The sequence below is a fragment of the Thamnophis elegans genome, chromosome 8 (assembly GCF_009769535.1).
Source record: "Thamnophis elegans isolate rThaEle1 chromosome 8, rThaEle1.pri, whole genome shotgun sequence".
NCBI lineage: Eukaryota > Metazoa > Chordata > Lepidosauria > Squamata > Colubridae > Thamnophis > Thamnophis elegans.
The window spans coordinates 78,918,695-78,938,394 of NC_045548.1; the positions used below are offsets into that span (position 1 = coordinate 78,918,695).

The 19,700-nt window shown below is 45.2% G+C and overlaps 1 protein-coding gene across 1 annotated transcript in view; it reads right to left on the bottom strand.

Moving 5' to 3' along the window:
• Nucleotides 1-19,700, bottom strand: part of LOC116512072 (1-phosphatidylinositol 4,5-bisphosphate phosphodiesterase gamma-1-like) — a 63,443-nt gene that overhangs the window by 26,787 nt on the left and 16,956 nt on the right. The window contains exons 4-8 of the mRNA XM_032222347.1: nucleotides 14,290-14,383; nucleotides 12,515-12,562; nucleotides 4,216-4,300; nucleotides 2,155-2,235; nucleotides 1,585-1,619 (exon numbers count right to left, since the gene is read on the bottom strand). Of these exons, the coding sequence (XP_032078238.1) occupies nucleotides 1,585-1,619; nucleotides 2,155-2,235; nucleotides 4,216-4,300; nucleotides 12,515-12,562; nucleotides 14,290-14,383 (343 nt within the window). The remainder of the gene's footprint in view (nucleotides 1-1,584; nucleotides 1,620-2,154; nucleotides 2,236-4,215; nucleotides 4,301-12,514; nucleotides 12,563-14,289; nucleotides 14,384-19,700) is intronic.

A 19,700-nucleotide genomic window follows, 5' to 3' on the forward strand; every position in this document is an offset into this window, starting at 1 on the left:
ACCAAGGAACGTTGACTCCTGCAACCAGAGCGTGGAACCATCCGTCCTTTTATCCCCAGCTAACGAGCCCCAGCTACACAATTAATCTTGCATCCCAAAAAGACTCACAGAAGACTGCTGCTGAGTCACAACACCAACCCCTGCAGGTCTGGCTGGGCATCTGCTGGATGGAGGTTGGAGAAGACCCTCTCCAGATGATACCCTGAGCCACAGGTGTTTATGGTCGTTCCCCAAAGTTTTGATTCCTTGGTCACCAAACTTGCTCTGGCTTATATGAGTTCCAGGTAGAAACTAAACACTTTTTGAGGGCCGGCTTTTAAATAGATATATAATAATGATGTGACTCTACTGCAGAGGTCTTCAAACTTGGCAACTTTAAGGCTTGTGGACTTCAACTCCCAGAATTCTCTGGCCAGCCATGCCGGTTTAACACATCTCAGAGGCCTTGTGAGCCCAGTAAGACACCCCAAAAGCTTTGAGGAGAGGAGCTGGACGTTCACTTCATCCAACTGGAAGACGTTGGATGAAGGAGTCTCAATGCTATTGAAACTGAGAATTCTAGGGAATTCTGGGAGTTGACGTCCACCTCTCAAAGCTGTTGAGGTTGAGAGACACTGGCTGGCCTAAGGAATTCTGGGAGTTGAAGTCCACCTCTCAAAGCTGTTGAGGTTGAGAAACACTGGCTGGCCTAAGGAATTCTGGGAGTTGAAGTCCACCTCTCAAAGCTGTTGAGGTTGAGAAACAATGGCTGGCCTAAGGAATTCTGGGAGTTGAAGTCCACCTCTCAAAGCTGTTGAGGTTGAGAGACAATGACTGGCCTGGGGAATTCTGGGAGTTGAAGTCCACCTGTCAAAGCTGTTGAGGTTGAGAGACAATGGCTGGCCTGGGGAATTCTGGGAATTGAAGTCCACCTGTCAAAGCTGTTGAGGTTGAGAAACACTGGCTGGCCTAAGGAATTCTGGGAGTTGAAGTCCACCTGTCAAAGCTGTTGAGGTTGAGAAACACTGGCTGGCCTAAGGAATTCTGGGAGTTGAAGTCCACCTGTCAAAGCTGTTGAGGTTGAGAAACACTGGCTGGCCTAAGGAATTCTGGGAGTTGAAGTCCACCTGTCAAAGCTGTTGAGGTTGAGAAACACTGGCTGGCCTAAGGAATTCTGGGAGTTGAAGTCCACCTGTCAAAGCTGTTGAGGTTGAGAGACAATGGCTGGCCTGGGGAATTCTGGGAGTTGAAGTCCACCTGTCTTAAAGTTACAGAGGCCAGAAAATAGTAAATTATAAAAACGCAGAGTTTCAAAGCAGACTCTCTTTAATTACAGAGAGCGTAATTAGAACCCTAGTGATTTTTTTAAAAATTGCTTTTTGTATGTTTTGGTCAATTCTTGGGAGGCCTCCTGCTGACCCTGGAGTAGCCCCCCCATCCCTCCCCCTTTGGCGCAAATCTTATTTTTGTCAAGTCTGCAACGGTGCTCAATCCAGAGTCAGGAAAACCTTCGCAAAGAAGGCCGAGAGGGGCGAGGGCCTTGGTGTTGTCGAGCACCTGGGCCCAAGAGGAGGCGGGGGAAACCGAGGCACGCTTCCTACTTACCGCAAAGGGAAGGACAACTCCAGTTGTTCGATGATCTGGAAAGCGAAGAGACAATGCAGAGGTCAGCAACATTGGTGATTCTCCCGGTTTTAATCGCTCGCAAGGCTGGGACTGACGGACGTTTTAAGAAAAGGTATTTCTAAGCGGAAGTGGGGTTCCCTGGGAATTCCCTTCCGGGACATCGAACGGTGAGGGCCGGTCCTTGACTTACGACCATTCATTTAGTGACCGCTGGAAGTTACAGCAGCACAGAAGAAAATGGCTTATGCCGGGTTTTCACCCAGGATAACAATTCTGCTGCTTGGCCACTGGCTTGTACTTACGACGGTTGCGGGATGCCAGGGGCACGTGAGCCCCCTTTGCCACCTCCCGACAAGCCAAGTCAAAGGGGGGGGGGGGAGGAGACGCTTGGGAACTGGCGTGTACTTTTTCCAGTGTTGTTCTCACTCCGGTCACTAAATGAACTGTTGTAAGTCAGGGACTCTTGTCAATCAGACCCCCTCCTCCTGAGTTTCAGCTCTTGCTGAGCCACACAACTCTCCTCCTGCAAGGGAGGCTAAAAGTTCTTACCGATTTCTGCGCATCGAACATCAGGTTTTTGTAGAACTGCGTGAAATGGCCGAAGGTGATGTCGCCACGAACCTCCAGCTCCTGTTCGGAGCCAGAAGAGAAAAAGAAAAAGTTAATTAAATTGGCCAAGGCGACATCAGCCTCTCTCTCTCAATCGGGATCCCTCCCATGTATCGGGACTCCGGTTCCAACGATTCCCAGTGACGTCAGTAAAATGAGGACCCAGATTGTTGGGAGCAACTTGCTGACTCTATAAACCACTTAAGAGAGGGCTGTGAAAGCTCTATGAAGCGGGATATAAGTCTAAGGGCTATTGCTAAGTTGGAAGGGAGGGAGGGAGGGAGCGAGAGAGGAAGGAAGGGACATGGTGATGTAGAGGTGAGAATGCAGTATTGCAGGCTGACTCTGCCCACTGCCAGCAGTTCAATGCTGACCAGCTCAAGGTTGACTCAGCCTCCCGTCCTTTCGAGGTGGGTCAAATGAGGACCCAGATAGTTGAGGACAAGAGGTTGACTCTGTAAACCGCTTAGAGGGGGTTGTAAAAGCGCTGCGAAGCGGTATATAAGTCTATGACTAATGGCTAAAACAACCCATGTTTTATCAAATTTGTCACAAGGATAGCTAGAATTACTAGCTTTGCTGAAATCAAGATATACTGCATCTAGAGCATTCCCCACCCCATTCCCTCTACTAGAATGCAGGGGGCACTAAAGAATCAAAGTACTAAAGGAGCTGTGGTGGCGCAGTGGTTAAGAGTGCAGTATTGCAGGCTAACTCTGCCCATTGACAGCAGTTCGATCCTGACCAGCTCAAGGGTGACTCATCCTTCCGTCCTTCCAAGGTGGGTCAAATGAGGATCCAGATTGTTGGGGGCAAGAGGCTGACTCTGTAAACCGCTTAGAAAGGGCGGGAAAGCACTGGGAAGCGGTATAATAAGTCTGTTGCTAAGTTGGGAGGGAGGGAGGGAGGAAGGAAGGAAGGACCGTGGTGGCATATTGATTAGAATGCAGTACTGCAGTTTGACTCTGCCCACTGCCAGCAGTTCAATTATGAGCAGCTCAAGGTGGACTCAGCCTTCCGTCCTTCCGAGGTGGAGAAAATGAGGACCCAGATTGTTGGGGGCAATGTGCTTACTCTGTAAATAGCTTAGAGAGGGCTGTAAAAGCACTACAAAGCGGTATATGTCTAAGTGCTATTGCTAAGTGGTTGGGGAGTGAAGGAGGGAAGGAAGGAAGGAAAGAAAGAAGGAAGGAAGGAAGGAAGGAAGGAGGGAAGGAAGGAAGGGAGGAAGGAAGGGAGGGCCATGGTGGTGCAGTGTTTAGAGTGCAGTACTGCAGGCTACTTCTGCTGATCACCGGCTGCCAGCAGTTTAGCAGTTCAATTCTCACCAGGCTCAAAGTTGATTCAGCCTTCCGTCCTTCCGAGGTGGGTAAAATGAGGACCCAGATTGTTGGGGGCAAGAGGCGGACTCTGTAAACCGCTTAGAGAGGGCTGTAAAACACTATGAAGCGGTAGATAAGTCTGCTATTGCTAGTCCTTCCTTCCTTCTTTTTCATTTCCTTCCTTCTCCCTTCCTTCCTTCTTGTTAGAATCCAGTATTGCAGGCTAACTCTGCCCACTGCCAGGAGTTCAATTCTGTCTGGCTCAAGGTTGACTCAGCCTTCCGTCCTTCCGAGGTGGGGAAAATGAGGACCCAGATTGTTGGGGACAAGAGGCGGACTCTGTAAACCGCTTAGAGAGGGCTGTAAAACACTATCAAGCGGTAGATAAGTCTGCTATTGCTAGTCCTTCCTTCCTTCATTTTCATTTCCTTCCTTCTCCCTTCCTTCCTTCTTGTTAGAATCCAGTATTGCAGGCTAACTCTGCCCACTGCCAGGAGTTCAATTCTGTCTGGCTCAAGGTTGACTCAGCCTTCCGTCCTTCCGAGGTGGGGAAAATGAGGACCCAGATGGTTGGGGGGCAAGAGGCTGACTCTGTAAACTGCTTAGAGAGGGCTGTAAAAGCACTAGGAAACAGTATACACAGTAAGTCTAAGAGCTTTTGCTATTGCTATCCGCTTACCACAAGTTTATCTCGAAGGAAACGCATATTCGGTACCCGGTAGTTAACCTGGGGTAGCATGGCCTTCAGATCTTTGGGGCTGATGCTGCAAGAGAGACAAAAGTTGGACGTGCGTTCAGACCCACATAACGACTCTCACTCCCCACCCCACCCCGTCGCTAATTTCTTCCCTTTCCTCTCGGAGAACATGAAGGGGCCCATGGTGGCACACCTCTCTTCATGGTGGAGAGAGGACGCAAACACAGGTCTTGCCCCCATCCCACAGCTACAGATTGCATTATGTCACACAAAGAAAATAAAGTTTTTGGGGGTTGGTCTAAAGCAGTGTTTCTCAACCTTGGCCACTTGAAGATGTCCGGACTTCAACTCCCAGAATTCCCCAGCCAGCATTCGCTGGCTGGGGAATTCTGGGAGTTGAAGTCCGGACATCTTCAAGTTGACAAGGTTGAGAAACACTGGTCTAAAGGGTAAACACCACAACAGTGAATCTCCAGGCTTTTATTTTAATTACATTTTTCTCTTTGTCAGTATCTCCCAAACTCTGCAACTTTTAAAAGGGTGAACTTCAATTCCCAGAATTCCCCAGCCAGCATAATTTATAGTTCCCAAGAAAATAAACTTTTTTTTGGGGGGGGGGTGACTAAAGGGAAACCACACATTGCTGAATTTTATTTTAATTTTCCTCTGTCCACGTTTCCAACATTTCCGCAACTTTAAGAGGGGTGGGCTTCAGTCCCCAGAATTCCCCAGCCAGCATAAAGTTGCCAAGTAAATAAACTTTTGGGGATCTAGAAACAACCACACATGGCTGAATCTGCAGGTTTTATTTCAATTGTTCTCTGTCAGCATTTCCCAATTTCTGCAACTTTTAAAGGGAGGTGGATTTTGATTCCCAGAATTCCCTAGCCACCATAGAATTCCGGGAGCCACAGAATTCTGGGAGTTGAAGTCCACCCTGCTTAAAGTTTCAAAATTGGGGACCCATTGGTCTACTATACATTTGTCCCAGATCCCAAATCACAGAGAAAGATTGGAATTTGCTTCTTTAGAGAACGTTGCAAATATTATTATCCTGACCCTTGGATAAAGACCCACTTCTTCGGTTCTTTCATTTTTATATTTTTATTTATTAATGGAAATTATATGCCGCCCGTCTTGCTTACGGGCAATGCTAATCGGCTTGCAGCCCGTTGAAAACAAGACAAAACCTTTTGAAATAAGAGATATTAATGCTAGTATCTTCCCCTATGGAAAGCAAACTGTTATTCTCAGCTGCAGGCAGCAGGGGGCAGCAGGAGACATCCCACCCCCATTCCCAAATCCAGAGCTACATGCTTCTCCACCCTCCCAGTTTGGGGGTAAGTCCTCAAACTGGTTTTTGCAGATTATAAACTGGGCACTTTCTCTTGCAAAAAGGGCTTCGGATCACTAATGTTGCTTCAACCTAGGAGTAAAGTTTTGCACTTGGAAAGATAGTAAGTACGGTAAGTGCTAAACTAACCAATATGTCATTCATACCAGCATTACACATCAAAAGTCCACTCTGGTTGAATGCTGAAAATTAGCAAAAAAATAATTCCCCCCCCCCCGCCCAGAAAGTGTTACTTTATTCAAAGAAGATTCAAATGCAAAACACCAAAATATTTAAAAAAAGACATTAACAAAAGTGTCTTTAAAAAAGGGAGAAAAACCCTATCAAGTAATATACACCTACTAACATCTTCCCTGGTTGAATGCTGATTAGTATAATAAGCAACGTTGGTTTCCCACCCCTTGCAAAACAGGCCCAAAGAATTTCAAATTGTTAATCTACTGAACCATATTGTTTAGCCTGTCATCTATAAACTATATTAATAACATGGTCAACAGTAAAAACAATAGTAATGATAAATTGTCAAATTCTGTAAAAATAATTGATGCATTCTCCTCCTCTTACATAACAAACCTCCAACAATTATAAACTTTCCTATCTCTATTTAATAAAAAGACTACGTTACGTAAAAATATATCCCTGATGTGGAAATCTATTTGTCTGTCAATCAAATCAAACCAGCATTCTGTTCATTATATAAAAAAAGCAGTCAACAGATAAACCCACAAGAAAATCTAATCTTCAAAATTCTCTGTTAACTATCCGTTATTGAATTTAGCACACAGAAAATCTACCAACAGCTTATAGTCTCTGATAAACTTATCTTGTCCGCTGTCTTTAATCAATAGGAATATATAGGAAAAACCTATGTTTGTTTGGAATGGTATAGGGTCTCCTGCCTGAGCAGGGGGTTGGACTAGAAGACCTCCAAGGTCCCTTCCAACTTCTGTTGTTCTGTTAATACTTTCAATTTTGCCATCTCTGCCACTTCAGTCAATTTTAAAATCCATTCTCCAACAAAAGTGTTTTTATTCTTAGTGTTTGATGGTGGTTAGTTCCTTGCCTCTTCTTCTTTCTTTTAGGTAGTCCTCGCTTAGCGACCGTCCAAAGTTACAATGCCATTGTAAAAGTGACTTGTGAAAGTTTTTCACACTTACGACTGTTGCAGCCATCTCCGTGGTCACTTGATCAAAATTCAGAGGATTGGCGACAGACTCGTATTTATGACGGTTGCAATGTCCCGGGGTTACGTGATCCCCTTTTGCGACCTTCCGACAAACCAAGTCAATGGGGAAGACAGATTCTCTTAACCACCAGTGTGACTCTCTTAACAAGCGCACGGCTTCACTTAACCACCGCGGCAGGAAAGGTCGTACAATGGGGCAAAACTCACTTAAGCAAGGCCTCGTTTAGCAAACGGAAATTTTGGCTTCCATTGTGGTCGTTAAGTCGAGGACTACCTGTCCCCTCAATTTCTCCCTCTCTGCCAGTTCAGTCAATTTTAAAATTCCTTCTGCAACAAAAATGCCATTATATATATATATATGTGTTGTATTTGTGCTGATAAATAAATAAAGGGAGACTAGTATAGATCTATTTCAAGCTATTTAGCTCTCATCAGCTAGCCATACCCTTACTGGGATTTGAACCTGTGCTGTATTGCATATTGGGTTTCTGTCTGGATGGTCTCTTGTGACGAGCCAATAGACAGAGAATGGAAGCAGTAAACTTCCTCCCATATTTGGGCATACCAGGGGTTGTAACTCTACATACATACATACATACATACATACATATGCACAATTGCAACACAAACACACACACTATATATAGGTTCAAATCCCAGTAAGGGTATGGCTAGCTGATGAGAGCTAAATAGCTTGAAATAGATCTATACTAGTCTCCCTTTATTTATTTATCAGCACAAATAAACACACACACACACACACACATATATATATATTAGATTTTTACAACCCCTGGTAAGCCCCAATTACGGGAGGAAGCTAACTGCTTCCATCATCAGTCCTTCGGCTCGTCACAAGAGTCCATCACGACAGAAACCCAATATTTTTACTGTTGCCTTTGTTATATTTGTGTTTTTTTATTTGTGCTGATAAATAAATAAAGGGAGACTAGTATAGATCTATTTCAAGCTATTTAGCTCTCATCATCCCAGTAAGGGTATGGCTAGCTGATGAGAGCTAAATAGCTTGAAATAGATCTATACTAGTCTCCCTTTATTTATTTATCAGCACAAATAAAAACACACACACACACACATATATATATATATATATGTGTGTGTGTGTGTATGTGTGTATGTATGTATGTATGTATGTATATATGGGTGTGTGTATTGTGTTACACACACACACACACACACACACACACACACATATTGTTAGCGTTTGAGGGTGGTTAGTTGGTTTCTTCTACATTTTACTTTATTTTGCATTTTATCTTTGGAAAAAAAATGAAAAGTTTGAAACGACAAAAAGGAAAACAAGAGCTAAACTGCAAGCTGGGACCTGCCAGGTGTGTGTGTGTGTGTGTGTATGTGTGTGTGTGTGTGTAGGGGGGGTTGTTTGCAAGACGCCCTCCCAGATCCCCTCCCTGCGTGTCTCAGGAAGAACGCAGGAAGTCTGTTTTCGCTTTGAAAAAAACCGGATCCGTTTCAGGGAGGGAGGGAGGGAGGGAGGGAGGGGCAGGAAGGGGGAGGAGCAGCCGGGGCCACAGGTATGCCTACCTGAGACTTTTCATGCCGAGGCAACTCAGGTCAAGGAAGGTGAGGCTCCTTCCTGCATAACAACTTTGTTTGTGCAAACACATCTGTCCCGGGACTCCAGCCCAGGAGGCGGTTGGCATAGTCACGCTCTGTGCCTGGATGGGAAGGTTTCATGGCGGGGGAGGGGGGCATGAAGGCCCCTTCTTCAACCTTGCGCCCTCTGGATTGGGTGGGACGACACCCACACACCCCCGCACACCCCCAATAAAAGGGAGGGATATCCAGCACACTGTTTGTTGATTGACCCTGAATCTATCTATCTATCTATCTATCTATCTATCTATCTATCTATCTATCTATCTATCTATCTATCTATCTATCTATCTATCTATCTATCAGTCTATCTATCTATCTATCTATCTATCTATCTATCAGTCTATCTATCTATCTATCTATCTATCTATCTATCTATCTATCTATCTATCTATCTACCTACCTACCTACCTACCTACCTACCTACCTACCTACCTACCTATCTGTCTATCATCTATCAATCAATCAACTATCAATCAATCAACTATCAATCAATCTATCAACTATCAATCAATCTACCTACTTACCATCTACCTACCATCTACCTACATCTGCCTATCTGTCTATCCAGCCAGCCAGCCAGCCAGCCAAATCATCTATCCGTCATCATTACCTACCTACCTATTATTAATCTATCATCTATCTATCTATCTATCTATCTATCTATCTATCAATCAATCAATCAATCAATCTACCTACATCTGTCTGTCTGTCCATCCATCCAGGCAGCCAAATCATCTATCCATCATTATCTATCTATCTATCTATCTATCTATCTATCTATCTATCATCTATCTAATCTACCTATCTATATCTATATATATCTGTGTCTATTATATCTCTCTCTCATAGATAAATGATAGATAGGCAGACAGACAGCAAATCTATCTATAAATCTATTTCCATATCTATCTATCTATCTATCTATCTATCTATCTATCTATCTATCTATCTATCTACCATCTACAGCCATATCTATCTATCTATCTATCTATCTATCTATCTATCTATCTATCTATCATCATCATCTATCTATCTATCTATCTATCTATCTATCATCTATCTATCTATCTATCTATCTATCTATCTATCTATCTATCTATCTGTCATCTATCATCATCCATTCATCCATCCATCTATCTAATCATATTTCTTAATCCCCCTTAGAGGTGATTTCCCTGCTTTCTTGCCGAGCTCTCATTACCAAGGTAGCCATTCTCACCGGGGGGGAGGGGGTCTTTCGTGCTCTCTGTGCCTGGTGATTTCCTTGCAGACATTTCATGATCCAACTAGGTAACATCATCAGGGTTAAAAGGGAGTGTGGGTGGCTCTCTTTTTATATGCTAGCGGCTTGCCCTGTCAGTGTTGGTTTGGTATCTATAGGACATTCCCACCAACACTGACAGCGCAAGTCACTTGTATATAAACAGTGAGCAAACCCCACTCCCTTCTAGCACTGATGCTGTTCCCTAGCTGGGTCGTAAAACGTCTGAAAGAAAACCACCAAGCTCAGAGAGCACCAAAGATTCCCCCCCACAGTTCAAGTTACAAATATTCTCTTCTATCAGAATCTCATCAGTTGCATAACAAGCCTAAAGGCCAGATGACAGTTGGATTGGGGTCAACCTCCCGAGTCGTGGCATCCATACCTAGAGATTTTGCTTTCTAACATTTCTAACTTGACATTCCTGATGCCAGGCCAGGGTGGACTCGAACTTGGGAGGGAGGCCGTTCTCGGCAACCCTGAGATTATCCCTTTAATAGAATCATCAAATTCTTTCATAGAATAATTCCCCTGGGTAAGAGGAACACCGGGAGACAAAGAGATGCTTCGCTGGAGAAGATCCCAGGGAGTGAATTCTGAATTATTATTATTATTTGTGTGCCTTGAATGAATCCTTTTGACCAGGGGGTTAAAATAAGCAATTGATTAAAAGAATGTGAGCGAGATTAAAGGGAGTTAAACATTAACCCTCCGGAAAACGAAAAGCAGACCTTGTGACTTTGGTTTTGGTGGAGGGAAGCACAGATTCCCTTCGGTTCGAAGGTACGATTCTGCGCTCTGCGCTTGGCTGAAAAAATAACATTTTCTGGACCTTCGCTTCCTCCTCATCCAGCTCCACATCACTTCCTATCTCCACACCCGTTTCCTCCTCCCTTTCCTGCCCCACATCCTGGTTATGGCTCCTTAGCAGGGGCTGGGGGGGGTACCCAGTCAATGCCCCCACCTCCCTGACGTCTTGGCTTTTTCCTATTTCTTTCCGAAGACTTTGATTTGGAGCGGGGGGGGGGGGTGTCTAACCTTGGCAACTTTTAAGACTTTGGTGGACTTCAACTCCCAGAATCCCTGAGTCGGGAATTGTAGACTCAAAGAAGGGTTAAGAGGGGGACCAAATTTAGAGTCCCTGTACTGAAAAAAAAAAATGATAGAAGAGAATATTCTTAGCTCAGAGTCGAACCGTGGGATCTTTGGTGATTTGGGATCCTGGCTGCTTTCTTGCAGACATTTCATAACCTGACTAGGGAACATCATCAGTGCTGGAAGAGAAAGAAGACTGTGGAGAGGAGGATGGGAGGAGGAGGAGGAGGAGGACTCTGGGGTCTTTGGTGCTCTCGGAACGTGGCGGTTTTCTTGCAGACGTTTCATGACCCAACTAGGGAACATCATCAGTGCTAGAAAGGAGTGTATTCATTCTTTGTTTATATATATATATGTGTGTGTGTGTGTGTGTGTGTGTATGTATATGTATATGTATATATATATATATATATATATATATATATATATATATATATAAATGGCATTATCACTAGTGCAGTGGTTCCCAAACTTGGCAACTTTAAGACTTGTGGACTTCAACTCCCAGAATTCAATTCTGGGAGTTGAAGTCCACAAGTCTTAAAGTTGCCAAGTTTGGGAACCACTGCACTAGAGGTGCGAATGTTGGTGGTATTTCCTTGATTAGGTTGCAGGTTTACTACTTAACACCAGATCAACAATCAAAGCAGTAAACAACAGCCTAATCAAGGACCTGCTAAGAAGAAAGTGACACCCTCACGAACCCTGGCAATAAACCCCACTCCCTTCTTCTAGCACTGATGAGGTTACCTAGTTGGGTCATGTAACGTCTGCAAGAAAACCACCAAGCTCAGAGAGCACCAAGGATCCTACAGTCCTCTTCCTCCTCTTCTCCTCTTCCTCCTCCTCCTCCTCCCCACAAACCCCACTCCCTTCTAGCACTGATGCTGTTCCCTAGTTGGGTCATGAAACATCTGCAAGAAAACCACCAAGGTCAGAGAACACCAAGGACCCCACTGTCCTCTTCCTCCTCTTCCTCCTCCTCCTCCATCAGCTCCATTCCACAACCCCACTCCCTTCTAACACTGATGATGCTACCTAGTTGGGTCATGTAACGTCTGCAAGAAAACCACCAAGCTCAGAGAGCACCAAGGACCCTACAGTCCTCCTCCTCCTCTCCACAAACCCCTCTCCCTTCTAGCACTGATGATGATCCCTAGTTGGGTAATGAAGCATCTGCAAGAAAGCCACCAAGCTCAGCGTGCACCAAGGACCCCATTGTTCTCCCCCCCCCTCCTCCTCCTCCTCCTCCTCCTCCTGCAAACCCCACTCCTATAACTGACCATATTCCCTAGTTGGGTCATGAAGCATCTGCAAGAAAACCACCAAGCTCAGAGAGCACCAAGGACCCCATTGTTCTCCCTCCTCCTCCTCCTCCTCTTCCTCCTGCTCTCACAAACGCCTCTCCCTTCTAGCACTGACGAAGCTACCTAATTAGGTCATGAAACGCCCGCAAGAAAACCACCAGACTCAGAGACCACCAAAGACCCCACCACCACAACGAGCTGGACCTCCCCGAGTATCCACAAAGCTTCATCTGACCGATCCCAAGCGAATGCGGTGGGGAGATCCTTGCAGCTGAAGGGACTAACAGTTACGCTTCCGCTAGAGACGTTTCACTATGGCTGCTTGCGGGCCAAACACGCCCCGTTCAAGAGCACGAAGAAGGAACGGGACAGAAGACGCCCCACTCCCTCCACGGAAGGTTCTGTGGCCTTCCAAGAGAAAACCGTCCTCACCTACTCACCTGCCTTCTCTGGATCTGTCCATCGAGTCGAACTGCTTCCTCAACCATCTGAAAGGAGACAAAGGTAAGTTTTAGGAAGGGCTACATAGGCAGAACAACGGGATGTCAGAGTGGGAAGGGGCCTCGGAGGTCTTCTAGTCCACCCCCCCCCCCTGCTCAAGCATTTTCAGGCAAATGGCTATCCAGTCTCTTCTTAAAAACTTCCTGTGTTGGAGCCCCTGCAACTTTTTGTTCCGTTGTCCTCACTGGCAGGAAATTACTCCTTAGTTCCAAGTTGCTTCTCTCCTTGATTAGTTTCCATCCGATGCTTCTTGTTCTACCCTCAGGTGCTTTGGAGAAGAGCTGGACCTCTTCTTCTTTCGACTAAAAGACCTCCACGTCCCTTCCAGCTCTATTCTGATTGAAGGATTGAGCCTTTTCCCTCTCTGGAAAACTTTGAGGAGGAACATCGACTGATTTTAGGAAGTTGAAGATCCAATGTATTGTGTAAAATGGGGTTCCACCACAAAATCGCGTTCGACTAAAGGGCGCTCGACGAAACCGCGTAGCTGACGTCATCAACAGGGCGACAACAGCATGGAGACAGAAGCACGTTGTAAACGCTAAACCTAAAATTAACCCTTAAACCTAAACCTAACCCCCCTAAACCTAATCCTAACCCTAACCCTAACCCTTAACCTAACCCTAACCCTAACCCTTAACCTAACCCTAAACCTAATCCTAACCCTTAATCTAACCCTAACCCTTAACCTAACCCTAACCCTAACCCTTAACCTAACCCTAACCCTAACCCTTAACCTAACCCTAAACCTAAACCTAATCCTAACCCTAAACCTAACCCTTAACCTAACCCTAAACCTAAACCTAATCCTAACCCTTAATCTAACCCTAACCCTAATCCTAACCCTAACCCTTAACCTAACCCTAACCCTAACCCTTAACCTAATCCTAAACCTAAACCTAATCCTAACCCTAAACCTAACCCTTAACCTAACCCTAAACCTAAACCTAATCCTAACCCTTAATCTAACCCTAAACCTAATCCTAACCCTAACCCTTAACCTAACCCTAACCCTTAACCTAACCCTAACCCTTAACCTAACCCTAAACCTAAACCTAATCCTAACCCTAAACCTAACCCTAACCCTTAACCTAACCCTAAAGCTAATCCTAATCCTAACCCTTAACCTAACCCTAACCCTAACCCTTAACCTAACCCTAAACCTAAACCTAATCCTAACCCTAAACCTAAACCTAACCCTAACCCTTAACCTAACCCTAACCCTAAACCTAACCCTTAACCTAACCCTAAACCTAACCCTTAACCTAACCCTAAACCTTAACCTAACCCTAAACCTAACCCTTACCTTAAGTTGAATCGGCTTGCTTTCAAAGCGCTATTTAAAGTGCGCTTCTTTCTCCGCGCTGGCTGTTGTCGCCCTGTTGATGACATCAGCTACGCGGTTTAATTGGGCGTGGCTTAATCGAGCGCGGTTTTGTCGTGCCACAGTAAAATGTAGCTTATGTCTAAGTTTTGTTTCTGTGTATTTTGTATGTTTGAAAATGTTTTTTTTTTTTTAAAGACTGTTCTTAGGTCTTGGGACATACACACACCACTAAGATAGGGCAAGAATACAAAAGACAGGCTGGAGACTTTTAATCCATCTGTCGTGAGCCCGTTCCAAGAAAGCACTCGACTGGGTAAAGTGGGATCGTTTGCTTTAAATTCGGTGACTCTTTGTGCCCTGCCCATATTTTCTCCCGCTGGCCCATACCTTTCAGTTTGGAGAGGAGTTGGTGATCGCTGCGTATCGGTCACCAGCCAGTTCAGCCCAGCCACCCAGAGGGTCACGTCATCCTCGCAAAAAGCTGAAGAAGACAAGATAACAAAAAGAGATGGAAGGAGAATCAATAGATGGACTTATCCTGGAGATCCTGGCTGAAAGGAAGGGCTATCTCAGCCGCGGTGGCACAGTGGTATGAGTGCAGTACTGCAGGCTACTTCTAATGACTGCCGGCTGCCTGCAATTTGGCAGTTCAAATCCCACCTCGGAAGGATGGAAGGCTGAGTCAACCTTTAGCCGGTGAGATTTGAACAGCCGAGCTGCAGATAACAGTCAGCTGAAGTGGCCTGCAGTGCTGCACTCTACCCACTGCGCCACCTTGGCTCTTGGCAGCTGGCCTGTATTTACGACAACTGCAGGAGGGTGGGGCTCACGAGACCTCCACTTGTGACCTTCCCAGCCAGTGCCCAATGAGCAGAGTCAATGGGGGGAAGAATGGATTCATTTAACAACCTCGTGATTCACTTAACCATGATGATCCGTTTAACGACCATGGAGAAAAGGCCACATGATTGGCCTTAACTCACTGAACAGTGAGGCTTGCTTGGCCTCAGGAATTCCGGTCCCAATTTCTGCCCGTATGTCTTATGTTGTGATGCCCCGAATGACAATTCTTACACTTTCTCTAAATCAGTGTTTCTCAACCTTGGCCACTTGAAGATGTCTGGACTTCAATTCCCAGAATTCCCCAGCCAGCGAATGCTGGCTGGGGAATTCTGGGAGTTGAAGTCCAGACATCTTCAAGTGGCCAAGGTTGAGAAACACTGCTCTAAATAAACAAATCCGTATATTCATTTTTTTCCAATGATGCAGCATTAGAGATCCAAATGTTTGTTTCCGGAGGCATTGGAGCATTTGATCCCCTGCAAGGAGAACCGACTCATAGAGGGAAAACCGGAAAGGAGGCGGATTCTGACTTAAAAACAATGCCTTGAAACTGCACTCAGGTACACCACACACCCCTTCTCCCTGTTGTGTTAGTCACGGGAAGTTTATTTGTGTTGGCTAAAAGCCACCGAGGGCCTTTGCCAAGAACAGATTCAAGAGCTGAAAAGCAAACCAGACGAAGAACGCCGAGTCTCAAGTGTGAGATTAAACCGGCTGATTAAAAAAATAGCCAGCAAACAGGCCAGTGAAATCTCCTTTCCTAAAATATCGGAAGAAAAAAGCAGGATTAAAATACGTTTGGATTACAGGTCCTTGACTTATGACGACGGTGGAGCCCAAACTTTCTCTGGCTAAACGAAATAAGTCATAAGTCAAGGACCTGTAATCCAAACGTATTTTAATCCTGCTTATTTCTTCCGATATTTTAGGAATATCAAGTTAAGTGAATTTTGCCCCATTCTGCGACCTTCCTTGCCACCGTTGTTAAGTGAATCGCTGCAGTTGTTAAGTCAGTAGCAGGGTTGTTAAGTGAATCCAGCTTCCCCGTGGACTTTGCTCGTCAGAAAGTCGCAAAAGCGGATCATGCGACATGGCGACCGTCATAAATATGAGTCAGTTGCCAAGCTTCTGAATTTTGACCAAGGTCATAAGCGTGGGAAAAAATCATTCATAAATCACTATTTTCAGTGCTGTTATCATTTCTAACGGTCATTAAACGAACTGCTGTAAGACAAGGACATCTGTACTTAAATTAAATCCAAATAAGGTCTCTGTAAAAGACTAGCTAGTTCTGATCTTGGTTGACCAAGAAGGATGTCTATCTCCTCCTTCTCCTGAAAAGGCATCTGTTCTGTTGGTTCCTCCATGCCCCATAAGTCAATGATTTGTCCAGGAATAAGGGAGGCTTATTCCCAATTTAAGCTCTTCCACAAATACATCATCGACCACTTTGTAGAGAGACCTCTGGAATCAAGAGGCCTTCTCAGATGTTCAGAAGTTGGAATCTTCTCTTGGCTTGGATGTCTACCAAGGAGATGAGGTCTTCGTGTGGTGCCTTCAAAGATTGGGATGACAAGAACCTCTGGGCGTTGTAAGCTGAGGACATGCTAGAGGGACTCTGGTTAGGAAGCTTGGAGTAGCATTTTCTGGTGTTCAACGTCATTCCCAAATAACATATCTATCAACAAGTAAGGCTGGACAACTATGGCCCCTTTAAGACCTGTGGACTTCAACTCCCAGAATTCCAGAGTCAGCTAGAAATGCTCTCCTTCCATAAGACCTCTCTAGGACTTTATCTCAATTGTGGAAGAGAATTAAGAGTCAACGTCATCCACTTTAAGATGTATATAGACTTCAACTCCCAGAATTCCAGAGTCACCTAGAAATGCTCTCCTTCCATAAGGCCTCTCTAGGACTTTATCTCAATTGTGGAAGAGAATTAGAGTCAACGTCACCCACTTTAAGATTTATAGACTTCAACTCCCAGAATTCCAGAGTCACCTAGAAATGCTCTCCTTCCATAAGGCCTCTCTAGGACTTTATCTCAATTGTGGAAGAGAATTAAGAGTCAATGTCATCCACTTTAAGATGTATAGACTTCAACTCCCAGAATTCCTGAGTCACCTAGAAACGCTCTCCTTCCATAAGGCCTCCCTAGGACTTTATCTCAATTGTGGAAGAGAATTAGAGTCAACGTCACCCACTTTAAGATGTATAGACTTCAACTCCCAGAATTCCCTGGGTCACCTAGAAACGCTCCCCTTCCATAAGGCCTCTCTAGGACTTTATCTCAATTGTGGAAGAGAATTAGAGTCAACGTCACCCACTTTAAGATGTATAGACTTCAACTCCCAGAATTCCCTGGGTCACCTAGAAACGCTCTCCTTCCATAAGGCCTCCCTAGGACTTTATCTCAATTGTGGAAGAGAATTAGAGTCAACGTCACCCACTTTAAGATGTATAGACTTCAACTCCCAGAATTCCCTGGGTCACCTAGAAACGCTCTCCTTCCATAAGGCCTCCCTAGGACTTTATCTCAATTGTGGAAGAGAATTAGAGTCAACGTCACCCACTTTAAGATGTATAGACTTCAACTCCCAGAATTCCCTGGGTCACCTAGAAACGCTCTCCTTCCATAAGGCCTCTCTAGGACTTTATCTCAATTGTGGAAGAGGACTTGCAGCCAAACTCTGCCACTTTAAGATGGGTGGACTTCAACTCCCAGAATTCCCTAGCCAGTTGGCTGGGGAATTCTGGGAGTTGAAGTCCACCCATCTTAAAGTGGCAGAAGTTGAGAAACATGGATTTAACTCCTTACGAAACTCAGATTTATTTGGGGTTATTTTTCACCCTGTGAAAAATTCATCAGCTCATATTTTTTTTCTTGCTTGCCAAAAACATTCAGTTCGTTTTAAGATTTAGTGGTTTTGGCCTGTTCGTGTTTTTTTCCCCTGCAGAAAAATTTCTTTCTCAAAAATCCCACAAATGATTGACCCGCTAAGGAATTTGACCGCTACTCTTTAAAATTCAATGTATTTAGTCACCCGGCTTGAAGGAAGTCCGTGAATGCTTCCTTCTGCAGAACCCATGGGGAAAAAAATGCAGATAAGGGTTTCAAAGCAAATAAAAATGCGGACTATTAGGGCCAACTCATCGCCGTTAAAATCCTGGGGAATTTATTGTAGGGAGATGGCAAGGCTGAAAGGACTCTAAGCTGTAAAATTTTACACCCTGATAAATTATGTTAGAGTGTTTTAGGAGTCACAAAACTCTAGATCAGTTTTTCTCAACCTTGTCAACTTGAAGATGTCTGGACTTCAACTCCCAGAATTCCCCAGCCAGCGAATGCCTTCAAAAACAGGTCAACACGATTCCCTGAACCTCCTCCAATGGAGATGCTGCTTGCAATGGTGGCCGTAAGTGAAGGACCTCCACGTCGAGACATCTAAAGAGGGCTCGCTCTCTTTTCTGCCAACGCAGGGAAACCACAACCAATGTGGGTGTAATTTAAGAAACGTGATAGCAAGCTATTAGTAGGGGAGGCAATGTGTAATCTCTGCTCCTTTGAGCAGGATGTAATCAAAGGGAGGCTAAGTTTACGCCGCTAAAAACAGCCATTAGATCAGGGAAGGTTGCAAGCGACTCCAGAATTACATCCAGCCAGACGTCCCCAATTAATGCGTTCCAGACATGTGGCGATAATTCCCCAGATCTGCTATCAGGAAACACCAGGCTGGGGGGGGGAAATGTTCTAAGCATCGTCTTCATTTGGACATCGATGGGTAAAATGTCTTTGGACATCCCCAAGTTCACGACTGTCTTTTCCAAAAGCCAACTGGACTTTCTCTGTTTTCCCTTGAAGAAGTTTTGCTTCTCATCCGAGAAGCTTCTTCGGTTCCATTCTCCACCACTCAGTCAGAACCGAAGAAGCTTCTCGGATGAGAAGAGAAACGTCTTCAAGGGAAAACAGAGAAAGTCCAGCTGCCTTTTGAAAAATAGCAAATAGCAAAGCCCCCTTGGGAGATGAAGATGGTACTTTTGCATAATTGAGCTTAGAATTTGTATACAAGGCTCCCCTCACCATGTCCTGGGAAGTATCGTTATCCCGGACATCTTCATTATCATCATTTTGACTACATTTAAGGGTTTATAAAGGAGAATATTTGTAGCTCTGGACTTACATCAGGGGCCCCTTGTGCTCTCTGAGGGAATGGGAAGTGTGGAGAAGAGGAGGAGGAGGAGGAGGAGGAGGGGGAGGAGGAGAGAAAATGGTGGTGATGGTGGTGGTGGAGGAGGAGGAGGAGGAGGAGGAGGAGGAAGAGGAGGAGAAGGAGGAGGACAACGTCTGTGAGGTCTTTGGTGCTCTCTGAACTTGGTGGTTTTCTTCCAGATGTTTCATGACCCAACTAGGGAACATCACATCACCAGTGCTAGAAGGGAGTAGGGTTTGTGGAAAGGAGAAGGAGGAGGAAGGAGGAGGAGGGAAAATGGTGGTGATGGTGGTGGTGGAGGAGAAGGGGGAGGGGGAAGAGGAGGAGGTGGAGGAGGAGGAGGAAGAGGAGGAAGAGGAGGAGGAGGAAGAGGAGGAGGAGGAGGAGGAGGAAGAGGAGGAGGAGGAGGAAGAGAAGGTGGTGGTGGTGGAGGAGGAGGAGGAGGAGGAGGAAGAGGAGGAGGAGGAGCAGGAGGAGGACGTCGCCGTGAGGTCCTCTGTGCTCTCTGAGCTTGGTTGTTTTCTTGCAGACGTTTTATGACCCAACTAGGTAACATCATCAGTAGAAGAAGAGGGTAGGGTTTGTGGAAAGGAGGAGGAGAAGGACGACAGTGGGCGCCTTGGTGCTCTCTGAGCTTATGCTGATGCTGTAACCTAGTTGGCTCATGAAACGTCCGCAAGAAAACAACCAAGCTCAGAGATCACCTCATTTAAATATTTACTGTTTATTACATTTAATTCTGCA